The sequence below is a fragment of the Pleuronectes platessa genome, chromosome 5 (assembly GCF_947347685.1).
Source record: "Pleuronectes platessa chromosome 5, fPlePla1.1, whole genome shotgun sequence".
Classification (NCBI taxonomy): domain Eukaryota; kingdom Metazoa; phylum Chordata; class Actinopteri; order Pleuronectiformes; family Pleuronectidae; genus Pleuronectes; species Pleuronectes platessa.
Window position 1 is genome coordinate 740001 of NC_070630.1, and position 15009 is coordinate 755009.

Here is a 15009-nt window from a genome sequence, read left to right on the forward strand (position 1 = left end):
AAACAGCATCGGTCAGGGACTCCATTGAATCCTTGTCCCAGAGGTTTAACCTCCAGAGTTTGAGTTCAATCAGGTTCATTAAATCTTTACTGAGCTTCATCACAGACGATCATATTAAAACTGCTTCCTGTTTCAGCTCTGCAGAATCGTTTAAAGTAAAACCTGAAACATTTCATGGCTTCTGCATCTCTCCAGGCTGAAGAACTAAAGTCCAATGTTTGTAAATCAAACTGATTCTGTGGTCGTCTTGTGTTGTTCCCCTCGGACCCGTCAGGTCTTACCTCAGATCAGCTGTTTCAGGCTCAGGGGTCCTGCTCGTTCTCCTCGTGGGTCGTCAGTGATGAATCCTCTCGGTGTGAGAGCCTCTGATCTCTGCTCCTCTGCGCTCGGCTCGGGTCGATGAACTCTGGAGAGAGGTCGATCCTCCTCTGAACACACATCAGTGTCCACAGAGTTTCACTGGTTGTTATGAGCAAGTTTCAGCCTCGAGCATTTCTATAAAACTCACTTTGATTCATGTGGAGAAACAAAACATGGCACATTTAAAGTTTGGTGAATTTTTATCCTCGGAACCAAAATCTGACAGTTGCTACATAAGTCAATAAAAAATTTTGAGATGTAAATCATAAACATCTTGATGTCAACATCATAGACTGTATATGCGTCAACATCAGCGACGGGTCAGGGGCCCGTTTCACAAAGCAGGTTTAGTGAAAACTCTGAGTTAGTTAACCCTGAGATGAGGGAAACTCTGGTTTTTCAGTTTCACAAAGCCAGTTCAGCTTTACTCTGAGTCAGTTACCCTGGCAACATACTCCGTGAACCTAACCTGCTCGCTGGCAGGTTTTCTTCAACTAACCCCGAGTTTCTCCTGCTCTTAAGTTGAAGCCTGCAGACTGAAGGCAGTGGCAGACATGGCGTGTCCTTTTATTGAAGAGCCAGTTGATGTCGAGGCGCAGATACTCCGCAGACATCTCCACCGGGAGAGGATTATTAGACCCCGATTGGATGTTTTATCATTCCCTGATGAGTATCTGTTTGAGCGTTTCCGTTTCTCTGCATCATCTATAATTTATATAAACGATATTCTCAGCCCTCACATCGCTCACATGACGCATCGTGGACATGCTCTCAGTTCCGAGCAAATTCTTTGTATTGCACTTCGTTTTTTTGCCAACGGCAGTTTTTTGTATAACGTCGGTGATGCAGAGCATGTGTCCAAGGCAACTGTCTGTCGGGCTGTCCGAAATGTGACACTTGCACTGAAACGGCTACTATGCACGTTTGTAGTGTTCCCAAGTCACAGACCCACCAGACTTCTCAAAGAAGAGTTCCACAGAATTGCAGGTATCAGTCTAAGCAGTAATTCATTTATGTCATAAAGCTTTGAGACTTGAAGCACTAATCAGTCAATTTGATATATTTTAGGGTTTCCAGGTGTGATTGGCTGCATAGATGGCACTCACATTCCTATCATCGCTCCTTCAATAAATGAAGGAGATTATGTGAATAGGAAATCTGTCCACAGCATTAATGTGCAGGTAGGCCTAAATAGTAGCCTTTAACATTCCAAATTAAATACACTACACCATACAGCTAATTACTGTTCTCCACTGTGAAGATCATATGTGATGGAGCCCACATGATTAACAATGTGGAAGCGAAGTGGCCTGGGTCTGTGCATGACTCACGAATGTTTCGTGAGTCGACACTGAGTGCCAGATTTGCCGGTGGTGAGTTTATATATATAATTTATATACAGTATATAGTTATATCCTATGATCAAATATTTTGTTTCCTCCTATTGCAACTGAAACAAACTGTATCTTGTATTATCATAATAGAGTTCGATGGTTACCTACTCGGAGACAGAGGGTACCCCTGCCAGCGCTATCTGCTGACCCCTTACCCTGACCCTGAGCCTGGCCCACAGCGACACTACAACTTGGCTCACTGCAGGACACGAGCCAGAGTGGAGATGACCATCGGGATACTCAAGGCCCGGTTCCAGTGCCTTCGTAGGCTCAGGGTCACCCCAGAGAGAGCTTGTGACATTATAGTGGCATGTGTGGTTCTCCACAACATTGCCACTATTAGAGGAGAACAATGTCCTACTCTTTCCCCCTGTGATCCAGGTATTAATCATACCCCCCCTGCTGATACACGAGATGGAAGAGCTGTTAGAGACATGATATGTGTCAATCATTTCTAACTGACCCATCACCTCCCCAATGTTCAAGAACGACAATATGCATCTCATTTTATGAGGTCTTCTTTATTTCCTAGAAGGACACATTTTGTACAGTTGTTAATCCTTTGTTGTTGAAACAATTAAAAAACATCCACCTGTGGGCACGTCACCCACCTTTAACTGATGGTCCAGCAGTTGTATTTCCTTTTCTGTTTTGGTGATCTGCAGCCTTATGTGCTCCATTTCTAGGTGTGATTTGTTTATTTGAGATTCTAAATATACCTTGTAAAGTTGTTTCACAGGGAGCTATAGGAACATAAATGACATTGAATTTCAGTGCCATGTCTATTTAGTGTCATTGTAAGTTGTGGGTCAATGCTGAACAACATCTTACTGAGGTAAGCTGTGCTGTGGAGGTTGATGGACCTTCTTCCCCATTGTAATTTCCAGCATGGCTCTGTTAGAGAGAAAGAAGTTGCAAGTTGTATTGTGGAACAACACTATTAACTGAGCCAAAGTTATTTTAAAAAAAAAAAGGTGTATACTTCAGCAGGCCTCTCTGCATCTTCCCTCTCTGTGGCAGCTGATAAGGTTTCTTCATCATCCTCCTGTAATGAAACAGAATGTGTGTGTTATATTCTACCAATTATGAAAAATCTGTGGAATATTAAGAGTACTTACAACAGCATGGAGGTCTGTTATGGCAGAAGGCTCAACGAGACAGATTACACCATCAGTAACTGGTAGAAAATGAAGATTAGACAGTTGATGATTACCCAGAAAAGTGCCCCACCTAATTTAAACACAATTTTTCAAACTCTGAGTCACCTTAAAATAGATTGATATCTGAAAGCAAAAGCAGCCAATTGCAAAGAACTGTAGCTTACTGCTACAAGAAAAATCAGTGTGCCAACTAAGTTGTGTCTAAGATGAATGGGTGGCCATTACTGAGCGAACACTAGAAAAAGGATTAACGTACATGCCATTCATTTGAATAACTTACCTCTTATGTAGGCCCCTGTGACCTGGGGCGTGGGTGGGTCCGATGAACTCCCCCCAGACATGCCCTCAGCAATGGGTCGTCCACTGTTCTGACTGAGGGCCATCTTTTCAGCCTCTGTGAGAGGTGGTGGTGGTGGACCGCCACCTGTTTTGCGGGCCTCAGCCTTTTTTCTGTTGGCTATAATGGAGGTCAAATTTAAATACATACAGAAAACACAACTTTGGAGACTTGTATGTATAAAAGGCATTTAGGTGTTGCTTTCATAGAGACAATATTAAATACTGGCAGTGTTGGGATTTCTCTTTTTTTTGCAGATTTCCCTAATTACTTAAATATATCCATCACATGTTGAATGTAGCCACTAAATGCTGTTTAACTAGGGCAGGCTAAACAACATCACAATTGCTTGTACTTTATTATACCTTACCTGTTTGAACTACATTTTTATATTTCATCTTTAGCTGCTGCCAAGTCCGTTTGGTGCCTGTTGGGTTGCACCTGTGCTCACAGACACACATATGGAATATAATTGTTGAATAAGTGGAACATTCAAGACAAAACATTTCTTTTTTTTCTCAAATTAATACTGACGCATTGACTCGGTCAGCAATTTCCTGCCACGCAAGATCCCGCGCTTTTGCTGCTGCCACAGTATTGCTTCTTTTTAAAAATATATGCTCACTTTCTGCATACGCAGTCATTAATATTTCCAACTCCACTGGGGAGAAGTAGGAGGATCGAGGCTGTTTACCACTTGTTGCCATGGTGAATCATGTTATCTGTGTTCCATTGATGAAGGCTTTTTATATCCTCATGCACAAGCTTCACTCAGGGTTACCTTGACTCTGAGTTGATTGAACTAAGTGTTATCACCTGTTCTGAAACCGAAAACTTAGAGTTTGACAGCTCAGAGTTGCTCAACCCAGAGTTAAGGTTTTAACTCAGAGTTTGTTGAACCTGCTTTGTGAAACGGGCCCCAGGTCTGTTGGTCAATAACAGTGAACTGCAAAGCTATGTTTGTCCACCAGAGGGCACCAACAAACCACGAGAATAAAGGAAATTTAAACTTATGAGAATTTGATCAATGACCAAGATTGATTTAAAGTTTTCTTTAGTTTAAATGTTTCCTTTCAGATTATTTCCAGGTTTGTATAAAGTTACAGATTTTTACAGTTTGACCTCAAACTTGAATAATTCAACTTGGGATCGTCTAATTGTTTTTCTTCATGAGCCTTCACCTGCGTTTGTATCAAAGTCACAATGAAATCGTGTCAGTGTCATCATCTGATGCTTTGGGAGCAACACACATCAGTTGTGTGTCAGTTTGTGGACTTTAAACCTCAGTGTTTCTGTTTATCAAAGTGATGTCACACTTGTTTGGAAGTCAGAGAAACTTCTGAAAAAGTTTTGTTCACCTTTGTCTGAGCGAAGAAACCGACAGCACATCAATCATAAGATTTTATTTCTTAATCTGTATTTTGTGTTTATTTCTTGGACCTTTCTCTGGTTTGAAGGAACCTGAGCTCAGTTGAAACTATAGTTATCGCACTGTGCTTGTTTGTGAGGCTCAGTTTATATACGCTTGACACTGAGGTCACTGTGACCTTTGACCTCTCAAAAACAGCCTTATCAGCCACAGATCTGATTTCCTGAACCACAGAACAGGCTCCACTGTTTTATTTAAATTTTATTTTTACATATGTGAACACAAAAGATCCAAACCTGAAGTCACCGACTGATCGACAACTTAGAAACATGAAGTGAGTCATCGATTGTTTCCAGTGAGATCGACAGAGATCTGCAGACGAGCGGCTGATCTTTCACTTTGATATTAGTTCATCAGTCTGAGCTGTGACCCATAGTTTCTTTCTCTATGAGAAAACAAAACAACTCACATCTGAATCCATGTTTCATACAAATATGGAGTTGTTATTTAAATCCAGATTTTGTTTGCGTGACATCACCACGGGTCCTGGGAAGCTGGTCGGAGCAGGAAGCAGCTCTTCTTCTGTACATTTTATACAACTTTACATTTATATTCTTCCTCGTCGTGTCACACGGCACCTCCTCCGTCTCCTCCTCTTCCTCCTCCGTCTCCTCCTCTTCCTCCTCCTCCTCCTCCAGTTCTCAGGTCGTGCCAAAGTTTGACAAAAGGTTCCCGATTCTTCCAGATCAATTCATGACCAGACAGGATGTACCAGCTGCACAGGAAGGGAACAGAAAATCAATCAAGGAATTAAACAATAAATACAGATCATCCACGAATCACAGGATTTAATAATAACAACATTATGTCAGAAGAATGATTTACAGAGATCGGTTTATTTTTGATGAGCATGATGGGAAGTGACAGAACTCACATTCCAAATATGGCTCCTCCTAAATGAGCAGCGTGGTCGAAGAACCTCCACCCCAGCACCACCCCCGCCGTATCCATGGCAACGATGGCCTTGAGTGCCTGCGGAGAAAGGGGAGTGGTTAACGACGAGGAGGTGATGAAGAGCAGGCGTCTTCTGGAGAGGCGGGGCTTACGTTGGCGGCTGTGAACGTGAACATGGGGAGGAAGATGATGGCGAGTTTAGCTTCTGGCATTTTGGTGCAAACGGCCGCCAGGACGGTCATGATGGCTCCAGACTGGAAACAAACAAACCAGTCACATGACTTGAGCCCGACTTCACCACAAGTGAAGTTCAGTCTGATGCCAATTAAACAAACTTTACAACGAGTCACTGAAAACACACCCACGATCCCTCTTCACACAAACACCCCCTGCTGCTGGTTTTCAATATAGATTTATATTTAGTTTCAATATGTTTTAATCCATGAAAATACATCTCAGTTTTATTTGTATCTATTTTATTTATTAATTCACAGTAAAAATACCAACGTAGACCCTGGAGGAACATTTCTACTGCAGAGTATAAAGTTGTTTCTAATGGCCAGCTCACCGCTCCCAGCGACGGGCCGAACCTCCCAGTGGCGATCTTACCCACGTAGCTGACCAGCGTAGAGAAAACACCTGCACAGACAGAGAGAGACGTCAGTGGCTGAGCCTTTCCACAGTCGGTCACACTCTGGTTATGGTGCTGGCTTGTCAGCACCTGCAGACATGTAGACGGCGAGGAACTGCTCCCGGCCCAGCATGGAGACGGCACTGGTGGAGAAGCTCCACAGGACGTACATGTTCGCAGCCATGTGGAAGAAAGAGAAGTGACTGAATGTGGAGAGAAGCATCGGAGAGCACCGCGTCTCTGCAGGAGGACGACAAACAACAAATCAGGAACAATCACCCCCCCACTCCCAGCTCATCTGGTCAGAGTGGGATGGTGTGAAACCAGCAGCCTGATGCTTATCATGTGTGAGCAGAGACTCACTGGAGGCCGGGTTGGAGGTGAAGTATTTGATCATGACGCGCTGCAGGGACGGGACTTTCCAGCAGCAGAACACGATGGCGTTAGCAGCAATGATCCCTGGAGAGAAAAACAAACCTGTCACTAAGAGTTCAGCTCGAGTAAAACGTTTATGAAGTCGTGGTTCAGACGACGGCTCACGACCAGAGTTATGGCCCCGTCACACGTACACAAAAACAGGCACGATTTGTTCAGTATGTGTGCGTGTGTGTGTGTGTGTGTGTGTTCTGTCTGCTGTCAATCAATCACAGTCGTCTCACCTGTGACCGTCCTCTGACCTTCACTCAAGCTGTTCCACCATTGGTTGATCTGAAAAAAGAAGAAACATCACAGCCAATCAGAGCTGAGGTGAGAGGTCAGACTGACTCCTCGCAGGGGCGGAGCTCTCCTCTCTCACCTCTTTGCGGACGTCTCCTCTCTTCTGAGGCTTCATCTTCTCCAGCCAATCAGCTCGGATCTCATCGAAGAAGCTCTGGACTCTGAACTTGACGGACTCGTACTGCCAGATCGCCGCCGAGCCGAAGGAGCAGCCTGTGAACTGACATGGCGTTAATACGGGCCTGTGACCTCAGCCCCTCCAGCTCCTCCAGCTCCTCCAGGTGAGCACCACCTACCCCCACGGTGAAGACCAGCGGTCTGATGAGTTGACCGAAGGCACGGGGGGAGGGGGGCGGGGCCTGTTGTTCCAGGAGGGGGGTGTGCGTCCGGCGAGGGACCGCAGCCTCAGACGGCTCTACACGGGGGGGGCCTGGCTCCTCCTCCACCTTCTTGGATTCTGGTTTCCTGCCGGCTCTTCTGAAGCCACATCTCTGCTGGAAGCTGTGAGAGGAAGTCATTGATTCACAGATTAATAAACGGATTTCCCTCATGAATAAATATTGATGTTATTCAAGCTGCAGGTTGATCAGGTGATCGTCTCTGTCCCAGTCAGAGACGACCACTTCTGGAGAAACTGGTTATAATCAGGTTATAATGTTATTGAATCATTTCCATTAAACAAACACAAACCTCAACAGTAAATATTTATATAATATGAAGGAATAACCTGAACCCATACATTGTTTATTAATAAACATGGACATCTCTCACCAAGTTCAAATCAAACCAAACAAACCGCAGTTAGCTGGGTTAGCTGCCCAGCTAACGTTAGCCAGCTATTTAACCCATAAACAAAGTGACCCTGAAGCTAACGGAGCTAGCTCCGGTCCGCGGGGCTCCGTCCATCAGTCAGCCGGGACCCGCTGCCTCTCCCCGGTGGAGCTCACTGACCTGCCGCCCCTCGTCGAGCCTCGCAGAGCGGCCTCTCCGGTCAGCCTGAGCAGGTCGGAGCAGCTCCTCCACGCCATGTTTGAGCCCGGTGACCTAGAGGGACAGTTCACTTCCGGGTCAGCGGCACGGAGCTCGGGGTCTGGCGACACCTGGAGGCCAGACAGCGACACGGCACAGCTGGAATTACTAAATATTAGATCCATAAAACTCCACAACGTCCGTCCGCGATTGATTAAAAGTAAAATACATCAAACTGCAATATAATATTTAGTTATGATAATATATCCATATATCCATATCCATATATATAATTATATAAATAATATAGTTTTATTTAAATATAAAAGATAGATGATGAATCCAAAATTGAGTCATATATTATTGAATTTATAAGAAAATACTGTTCAGTCTTAAATAATAGATTTTCTAAATAGGCTCCACATGAACAGTTTATTAATATAGTTTAATAATCAGTGTTTTAAGAAGCAGGGGTGTCCCTTTATTTTGAAGGCGTTGATATGCGGACCTGTTGTTTCCGGTGGTTGGGTTTGGTCTGGCTCGGCTCGGCTCGGCTCCTCCAGCAGCATCTGCAGCAGTGAACCTGATCTGGGAGGAAAGATGGCGGCACCTGCTCTCTCCGCTCGCTCCGGCTCGGCAGGCAGCCTCGGGAACAGCCCCACCTCGGCCGCCGGGAGGCTGCCGCTCGGCCCCGGCCTCGGCCCCGGCCTCGGGCCCGAGCTGGACTTCAGGTCCGCGGCTCGGACCGACGATCTGAACCGGCTCATCGGGGAGTTCAGCAAGCACGACCAGCGGGAGTACGACGACCAGAGAGCGCTGGAGATCCACACGGCCAAGGACTTCATCTTCTCCATGCTGGGTCAGTGCACACACACATATACACTACACACATATATACACACACTGTACACACACTGTACACACACACACATATATAATATATTATATACATATAGATATAAATATAGATAGATCCACACGGCCAAGGACTTCATCTTCTCCATGCTGGGTCAGTGCACACACACATATACACTACACACATATATACACACACTGTACACACACACATATATAATATATCATATACATATAGATATAAATATAGATAGATCCATATAGATCCACACGACCAAGGACTTCATCTTCTCCATGCTGGGTCAGTGCACACACACATATACACTACACACATATATACACACACTGTACACACACACATATATAATATATCATATACATATAGATATAAATATAGATAGATCCATATAGATCCACACGACCAAGGACTTCATCTTCTCCATGCTGGGTCAGTGCACACACACACATACACTACACACATATATACACTACACACATATATACACTACACACATATATACACACACTGTACACACACACATATAATATATTATATACATATAGATATAAATATAGATAGATCCATATAGATCCACACGGCCAAGGACTTCATCTTCTCCATGCTGGGTCAGTACACACACACACATACATATACACACACACATAAACACAAACACAGACATACACATATACCCACATACATACACACACACATACATACATATACACATATACACACATACATATACACACACACACATGCATATCTATAGTTGGCAGCAGTATTTTGTGTGTCAGTTTTGTGTGTACTCACTCGGACACACTAACCCTCTCCAGGTAGAGTCTCAGTGAAGCTCTGTGAAGTCTTAACTTCATTTTAATAACTTTAAGATTGTTGAGTTGTTAGAAGTGCGTTCACACTCAAACACAAAGTTGAAGAGTGAACACAACAAACAAGTGTGTGTGCTCCCCCAGACCCCCCCGCTGTGTGTGCTCCCCCAGACCCCCCCGCTGTGTGTGCTCCCCCAGACCCCCCCGCTGTGTGTGCTCATCAGAGCCGCCCACACTGACCCGGTCCAGCACCTGTCTGCTCTGATGTGGTTCAGACCCTTCAGGTTCTCAGACGCTCGTTAGTTCACTTCCCAAAACAACTGATGAACGTGAGAACGTACGATTCTAAAGTTGACCGGGTCCTGATGAGACCGGGTCCTGATGAGACGGGTCCTAATGAGACCGGACCCTAATGAGACCGGACCCTAATGAGACCGGGTCCTAATGAGACCGGACCCTAATGAGACCGGGTCCTAATGAGACAGGTCCTAATGAGACCAGGTCCTAATGAGAAGGGTCCTAATGAGAAGGGTCCTGATGAGACCAGGTCCTAATGAGAAGGGTCCTAATGAGACGGGTCCTAATGAGAAGGGTCCTAATGAGACCGGGTCCTAATGAGAAGGGTCCTAATGAGAAGGGTCCTAATGAGACCAGGTCCTAATGAGAAGGGTCCTAATGAGACAGGTCCTAATGAGAAGGGCCTAATGAGACCAGGTCCTAATGAGAAGGGTCCTAATGAGAAGGGTCCTGATGAGACCAGGTCCTAATGAGAAGGGTCCTAATGAGACGGGTCCTAATGAGAAGGGTCCTAATGAGACCGGGTCCTAATGAGAAGGGTCCTAATGAGAAGGGTCCTAATGAGAAGGGTCCTAATGAGACCGGGTCCTGATGAGACCGGACCCTAATGAGAAGGGTCCTAATGAGAAGGGTCCTGATGAGACCGGGTCCTGATGAGACGGGTCCTAATGAGACCGGGTCCTAATGAGACCGGACCCTAATGAGAAGGGTCCTAATGAGAAGGGTCCTAATGAGACGGGTCCTAATGAGACCGGGTCCTAATGAGACCGGACCCTAATGAGAAGGGTCCTAATGAGAAGGGTCCTAATGAGACCGGGTCCTAATGAGACCGGACCCTAATGAGACCGGACCCTAATGAGAAGGGTCCTAATGAGACCGGGTCCTAATGAGACCGGTCCAGACCCGTTCCAGCTTGAGCTCCTAACGAGCAGCCTCACATCAGATCACACTGTGTTGGACTCAAACACATCTTGTGTTTTAATGATTAAAGACGGGTTTGGACATTTTTAAAAGAAATAATCTTAATAATTATTCCCCCTTGTTTTTACAGGCACATAGTAGAAGTAAAGAATCTCTACCAACAGATGGTGGCGCTAATGCAGCCAAAAGATTTTTGCCAACAAATCGTCACCTACTGTAAAAACATGAGAATCGAGCAAAGATAAAGACGACAAGGAGAGCTCAATCCTACCCCCCCCCCCCCCGACACACACACACACACACACACACACACACACACACACACCATGGTGCAGTCACAAGTAGAGATCACTCTCTGTTAAACAACCCTCTAACCGAGAGGCTTGTGAGGAGGTTTGGTTCCTGGATGATTTATCTACACAGTAAAACAACTCTCTGTTTATATTTGTGCTCGACACAATTCTTCATCCGTCTTTGTCCTGTGTCTCAGGAATGGTTCAGAAGCTGGACCAGAAGCTCCCGGTGGCCAACGAGTACCTGCTCCTGTCGGGGGGGGTGCGGGAGGGCGTGGTGGACATGGACCTGGACGAGCTGAGCGTCTACGCCCCGCGGCACCGACTACGACATGGACTTCACGCTGCTGGTCCCTGCGCTCAAACTCCACGACCGCAACCAGCCGGTGACCCTGGACATGAGGCACTCGGCCCTGGGTCACTCCTGGCTCAGCCTCCGCCTCTTCGATGAAGGAACCATCAACAAGTGGAAGGACTGCTGCACCGTCGTGGACCACATCAACGGGACCACCAACTACTTCTTCTCTCCGACTCTGGTCGCAGACTGGTTCTACCAGTCCATCTCCCTGGTGCTGCTGGAGGTGCAGAAGAAGCCGCAGAGGGGAATGCCACGAGTGGAGAAGGTGGAGCGGTACGGCACCATCATCTCCGTCATCCTGGGCGTGGGCAGCAGCCGGATGCTGTACGACATCGTCCCGGTGGTGTCATTCAAAGGCTGGCCGGCCGTGGCTCAGAGCTGGCTGATGGAGAACCACTTCTGGGACGGGAAGATCACGGAGGAGGAGGTGATCAGTGGCTTCTACCTCGTCCCCGCCTGCTCCTACAAAGGCCGCAAAGAGAACGAGTGGCGCTTGTCGTTCGCCCGCAGCGAGGTGCAGCTGAAGAAGTGCATCTCCTCCAGCCTGATGCAGGCGTACCAGGCCTGCAAGGCCATCATCATCAAGCTGCTGTCCCGCCCCAAGGCCATCAGCCCCTACCACCTCCGCAGCATCATGCTGTGGGCCTGCGACCGCCTCCCCGCCAACTACCTGTCCCAGGACGACTTCTCCGCCCACTTCCTGCTCGGCCTGATCGACGACCTGCAGCACTGCCTGGTCAACAAGATGTGTCCCAACTACTTCATCCCTCAGTGCAACATGCTGGAGCAGCTGTCGGACGAGGCGGCCATGCTGCACGCCCGCAAGCTGTCCTCCGTGCGCTCCGACCCGGCCGAGCACCTCCGCACCACCATCGAGCACGCCAAGGCCGCCAACAGGCTGACGGTGGAACTGCAGTGGCGCGGCAGCTCCACCAACCTGCCGTCACCGCAGTCGGACGCGGGGGGGGAGAACCAGCCCGACGACCGCCTGGCCAAAAAGCTTCAGCAGCTCGTGACAGAGAATCCTGGGAAATCCATCTCAGTCTTCATCAACCCGGATGATGTCACACGGCCGCACTTCCGCATCGATGACAAATTCTTCTGAGACTGAGAAATGTTCTCCTTGGCCTGCTCCTCCTCTTCTTCCTCTTACACCTCCTCCTCCTCCTCTTCCTCTGCCTTCTCTCTGACCGCCTGGTGCCCCACCTCCTCTGACACTTAATTTTTTACATTTTGTTATGTTTCTCTGCCACAGAGTGAAGTGAGGTGATCGTCTCGTTGTGTCTGCCACAGTTTTAACTCTTATTTTTCTACTCCCTCTCCCTGGTCCCTCCTCTTTCACTGTGTGCCCTGTGTTCCCTGAGCCTGCTCGATGCCTTTCAGTAGAATAGCAGCTGGTTGTTTTTAAAACTGATGCACGAGGGGAAAATCTGCCTTCAGATGGAATTCTTCTTCCTTTGTAGTTTAATGTATTTATCAGGGATCCTGGAGAAGAGACGGAACCACTTCCTCCTGAAAGATCAAAGAGAGTCAGGTTCATTCATCAATAACATGAAATAATGAACGAAACACGAACATCCTCCTTGAATATGAAGTAATCACTGACCAGTCATAACCACTGAATTAACTAAATCTCACTTTACACCTTTATTCTCTGGAGGTTAAACTCATGCAGGGGGGGGGGGGGGCGGGGGGGGACCGTCTCAGATCAGCACTAACGAGGACTTTAGTCTGAAGGTGGATTTTCTTCCTCTGAATGTCTTAGTCCCGCTCGGGGGGGACGTCTTAGAAACTAACTGTAAATAGAACTGATGAGTCGACAGGAGGATGACGAGGAGGATGAAGATGTGTCGACTCTTCTTTATTTAACTTTGCACAGAATGTAAAAAACACTTTTCCTCTTGATAGTGAACGTTATGTTCATCCTGATTCTAGAATGATGTTTCATATCATTAGCAGGTGACACTTTACCGAAGAATCGTCATATTTCTCACGTGTTATTAACCAGAGGAACGTCAGCGAGTACACAGTGATGCATGATAAAACACAAGATGAGCAAATTCAGAAAACATCAGGAATTAGAAAACAAGAGCTGCAAACACACAACTCGACAAACAGACTGACAGTATTTGTGTGTTTGTGTTGAAGTTGCTATCAGCCGTTGAATCAAAGGTTTTACAAACGTGTGAAGCATCGTATGCTTTGGGGGCGTGGCTACCACAGTGTGATTGGCAGCTAGTACTGTCCAATGGGTGCAGGGGGGCGTGCGGTCTGCTCGAGCTGTGTACTTCCTGTTGACCTCTCAGGTTAATCTGCTGCATCATGACCTTCGTTCGGCGGCGTGTCACAGAATGTCTCTGTGTGACATCACTGACATCTTGTTCCTCTCACTTTGTTTCCATCAGACGTGGTCGCACATTTCAAAATGCTTCACTGCTTCTGAACAACCTGTGACTCCTGCTTCATGTGTTGAGGATCATTCAACGAGCTCAGGAGACCACGACTCCACGTTCAAACATCTGAACGCTCAGGTTGGGACCGGCCACCGGTTACACCTCCTGACCCTGTAGCCGGTGGCAGTGGTTTCAGTGCAGATTGAACCAGTTGTAGATTCATCACATGGACGTGGTCGACTGAGACTCGTCGGTAGATTTGACTCCAGAAGCTTTGATGAAGAGCACGAGACTGAATCCTTAACTTTCCTCTGCGTTTCTAAAAAGCAGCAACATGAAACCTGGAAACAGACGGAAGCTCCACAGACATTCAGTCTCTGAGAATCTTCTGGTTACAGGTCGTTAGAGTTTTTAAATAATAATGTTTTTAACACAGAAGTAACCTGAGCATCATGGGAGATGTAGTTCCTGAGCTTGTTGTGTTGAAGATGAGTCCGTCCCAATTTTTGTTGTGTTTCAAACATTTCCAGACCGGCATGTGATCTCATCTCCTCATCCTCAAGTGCAATTAGTGAAATACATACACAGCAAGTACACACACACACACACACACACACACGTAGCAAAAAAAGACACAAAAGAAAGTACTACTGGTTTTAGCAGTGTAACTCACAGGTCACTGAACTCACACCATCAAGGTGCCACTTTCCTGCTCACTGGAAACCTGATCTTCTTCTGAGCGTCGTGACCTTTGACCTTACCCTCTGTTCAGAACCTTTCAACTGTGACTTCTTATTTGTGTCTTGCTGCTCTGCTTTGTTCTGAGGATGGATTTCTTTATGCAACGTGGACCCCCCCCCCCCACGTCCGTTTAAACAGTCACTGAGGACGAGCTGAAACTTGACATTCCTTTTCAATGAAGTACCTTTCACTGTCACAAGGGGGCACCAGTGAGAACCCGTGTGTACGATGTAAAGAATGTGATTCCGATCTGAACGGCTTCTGTTTGTAGAGATTTGATTTGATCTCCTGTATCGTGGAACCACTGTTGTAAATAGCACTTGATAAAATAAGTTTAAACTCCATCGGCCTCTGTGAGTCCAGCTGGTGTGTCTCTGTGGGACCAGTATGCTTCACAGGTCAGAAACTGGTCATGTGTCCCCTTCTCTT

At 46.6% G+C, this 15009-nt stretch overlaps 5 protein-coding genes across 7 annotated transcripts in view; 2 read left to right on the forward strand and 3 right to left on the reverse strand.

Moving 5' to 3' along the window:
- Nucleotides 1–680, reverse strand: part of LOC128440393 (claudin-1) — a 2992-nt gene extending 2312 nt beyond the window's left edge. Inside the window, exon 1 of the mRNA XM_053423085.1 lies at nucleotides 282–680. The gene's annotated coding sequence lies outside the window, so the exon portion shown is untranslated. The remainder of the gene's footprint in view (nucleotides 1–281) is intronic.
- A 9-nt stretch (nucleotides 681–689) lies between these two features.
- Nucleotides 690–2701, forward strand: LOC128440391 (putative nuclease HARBI1). Its single transcript, XM_053423080.1, has 4 exons — nucleotides 690–1347; nucleotides 1429–1541; nucleotides 1622–1733; nucleotides 1845–2701. The coding sequence occupies exons 1-4, from the start codon at nucleotides 915–917 to the stop codon at nucleotides 2210–2212; spliced, it is 1026 nt and encodes a 341-aa protein (XP_053279055.1). The 5' UTR covers nucleotides 690–914; the 3' UTR covers nucleotides 2213–2701.
- LOC128440392 (uncharacterized) lies at nucleotides 2257–4175 on the reverse strand. 3 transcript variants are annotated; one of them, XM_053423082.1, is made up of 8 exons: nucleotides 3786–4175; nucleotides 3622–3692; nucleotides 3195–3371; nucleotides 2873–2931; nucleotides 2737–2799; nucleotides 2586–2648; nucleotides 2366–2497; nucleotides 2257–2282 (listed from the first exon to the last, which is right to left on the reverse strand). In XM_053423082.1, exons 1-8 carry the CDS (start codon nucleotides 3956–3958, stop codon nucleotides 2262–2264), a joined length of 759 nt encoding a protein of 252 aa, XP_053279057.1. In that variant the 5' UTR covers nucleotides 3959–4175; the 3' UTR covers nucleotides 2257–2261. The 3 variants fall into 3 exon arrangements, with proteins under 3 accessions (XP_053279057.1, XP_053279058.1, XP_053279056.1); XM_053423083.1 differs by having other exon boundaries at nucleotides 2257–2497; nucleotides 3946–4175; XM_053423081.1 differs by having other exon boundaries at nucleotides 2257–2497.
- Nucleotides 4176–4856: 681 nt separating this feature from the next.
- LOC128440389 (presenilins-associated rhomboid-like protein, mitochondrial) lies at nucleotides 4857–7956 on the reverse strand. Its single transcript, XM_053423079.1, has 10 exons — nucleotides 7874–7956; nucleotides 7219–7423; nucleotides 7002–7142; nucleotides 6865–6913; nucleotides 6569–6664; nucleotides 6296–6445; nucleotides 6143–6213; nucleotides 5727–5828; nucleotides 5555–5652; nucleotides 4857–5395 (listed from the first exon to the last, which is right to left on the reverse strand). Exons 1-10 carry the CDS (start codon nucleotides 7948–7950, stop codon nucleotides 5248–5250), a joined length of 1137 nt encoding a protein of 378 aa, XP_053279054.1. The 5' UTR covers nucleotides 7951–7956; the 3' UTR covers nucleotides 4857–5247.
- Nucleotides 7957–8476: 520 nt separating this feature from the next.
- LOC128440219 (nucleotidyltransferase MB21D2-like) lies at nucleotides 8477–14924 on the forward strand. The gene is given in 3 exon segments (XM_053422865.1): nucleotides 8477–8750; nucleotides 11286–11401; nucleotides 11403–14924. Coding segments are annotated over 3 exon segments (1524 nt in total). The 5' UTR covers nucleotides 8477–8491; the 3' UTR covers nucleotides 12552–14924.
- The last annotated feature ends 85 nt before the right edge of the window (nucleotides 14925–15009 follow it).

Coding starts and splice junctions, on each gene's coding strand:
- LOC128440391 (XM_053423080.1), top strand. CDS start 915: ATGGCGTGTCCTTTTATTGAAGAGCCAGTTGATGTCGAGGCGCAGATA. Junction 1,348..1,428: donor AGAGTTCCACAGAATTGCAG/GTATCAGTCTAA, acceptor GATATATTTTAG/GGTTTCCAGGTGTGATTGGC. Junction 1,542..1,621: donor TCCACAGCATTAATGTGCAG/GTAGGCCTAAAT, acceptor TCCACTGTGAAG/ATCATATGTGATGGAGCCCA.
- LOC128440392 (XM_053423081.1), bottom strand. CDS start 3,958: ATGGCAACAAGTGGTAAACAGCCTCGATCCTCCTACTTCTCCCCAGTG. Junction 2,800..2,872: donor TAACAGACCTCCATGCTGTT/GTAAGTACTCTT, acceptor GTTTCATTACAG/GAGGATGATGAAGAAACCTT. Junction 2,649..2,736: donor ATGCAGAGAGGCCTGCTGAA/GTATACACCTTT, acceptor TCTCTCTAACAG/AGCCATGCTGGAAATTACAA.
- LOC128440389 (XM_053423079.1), bottom strand. CDS start 7,950: ATGGCGTGGAGGAGCTGCTCCGACCTGCTCAGGCTGACCGGAGAGGCC. Junction 7,143..7,218: donor CGCTGGTCTTCACCGTGGGG/GTAGGTGGTGCT, acceptor ACGCCATGTCAG/TTCACAGGCTGCTCCTTCGG. Junction 6,446..6,568: donor CACCTCCAACCCGGCCTCCA/GTGAGTCTCTGC, acceptor GTCCTCCTGCAG/AGACGCGGTGCTCTCCGATG.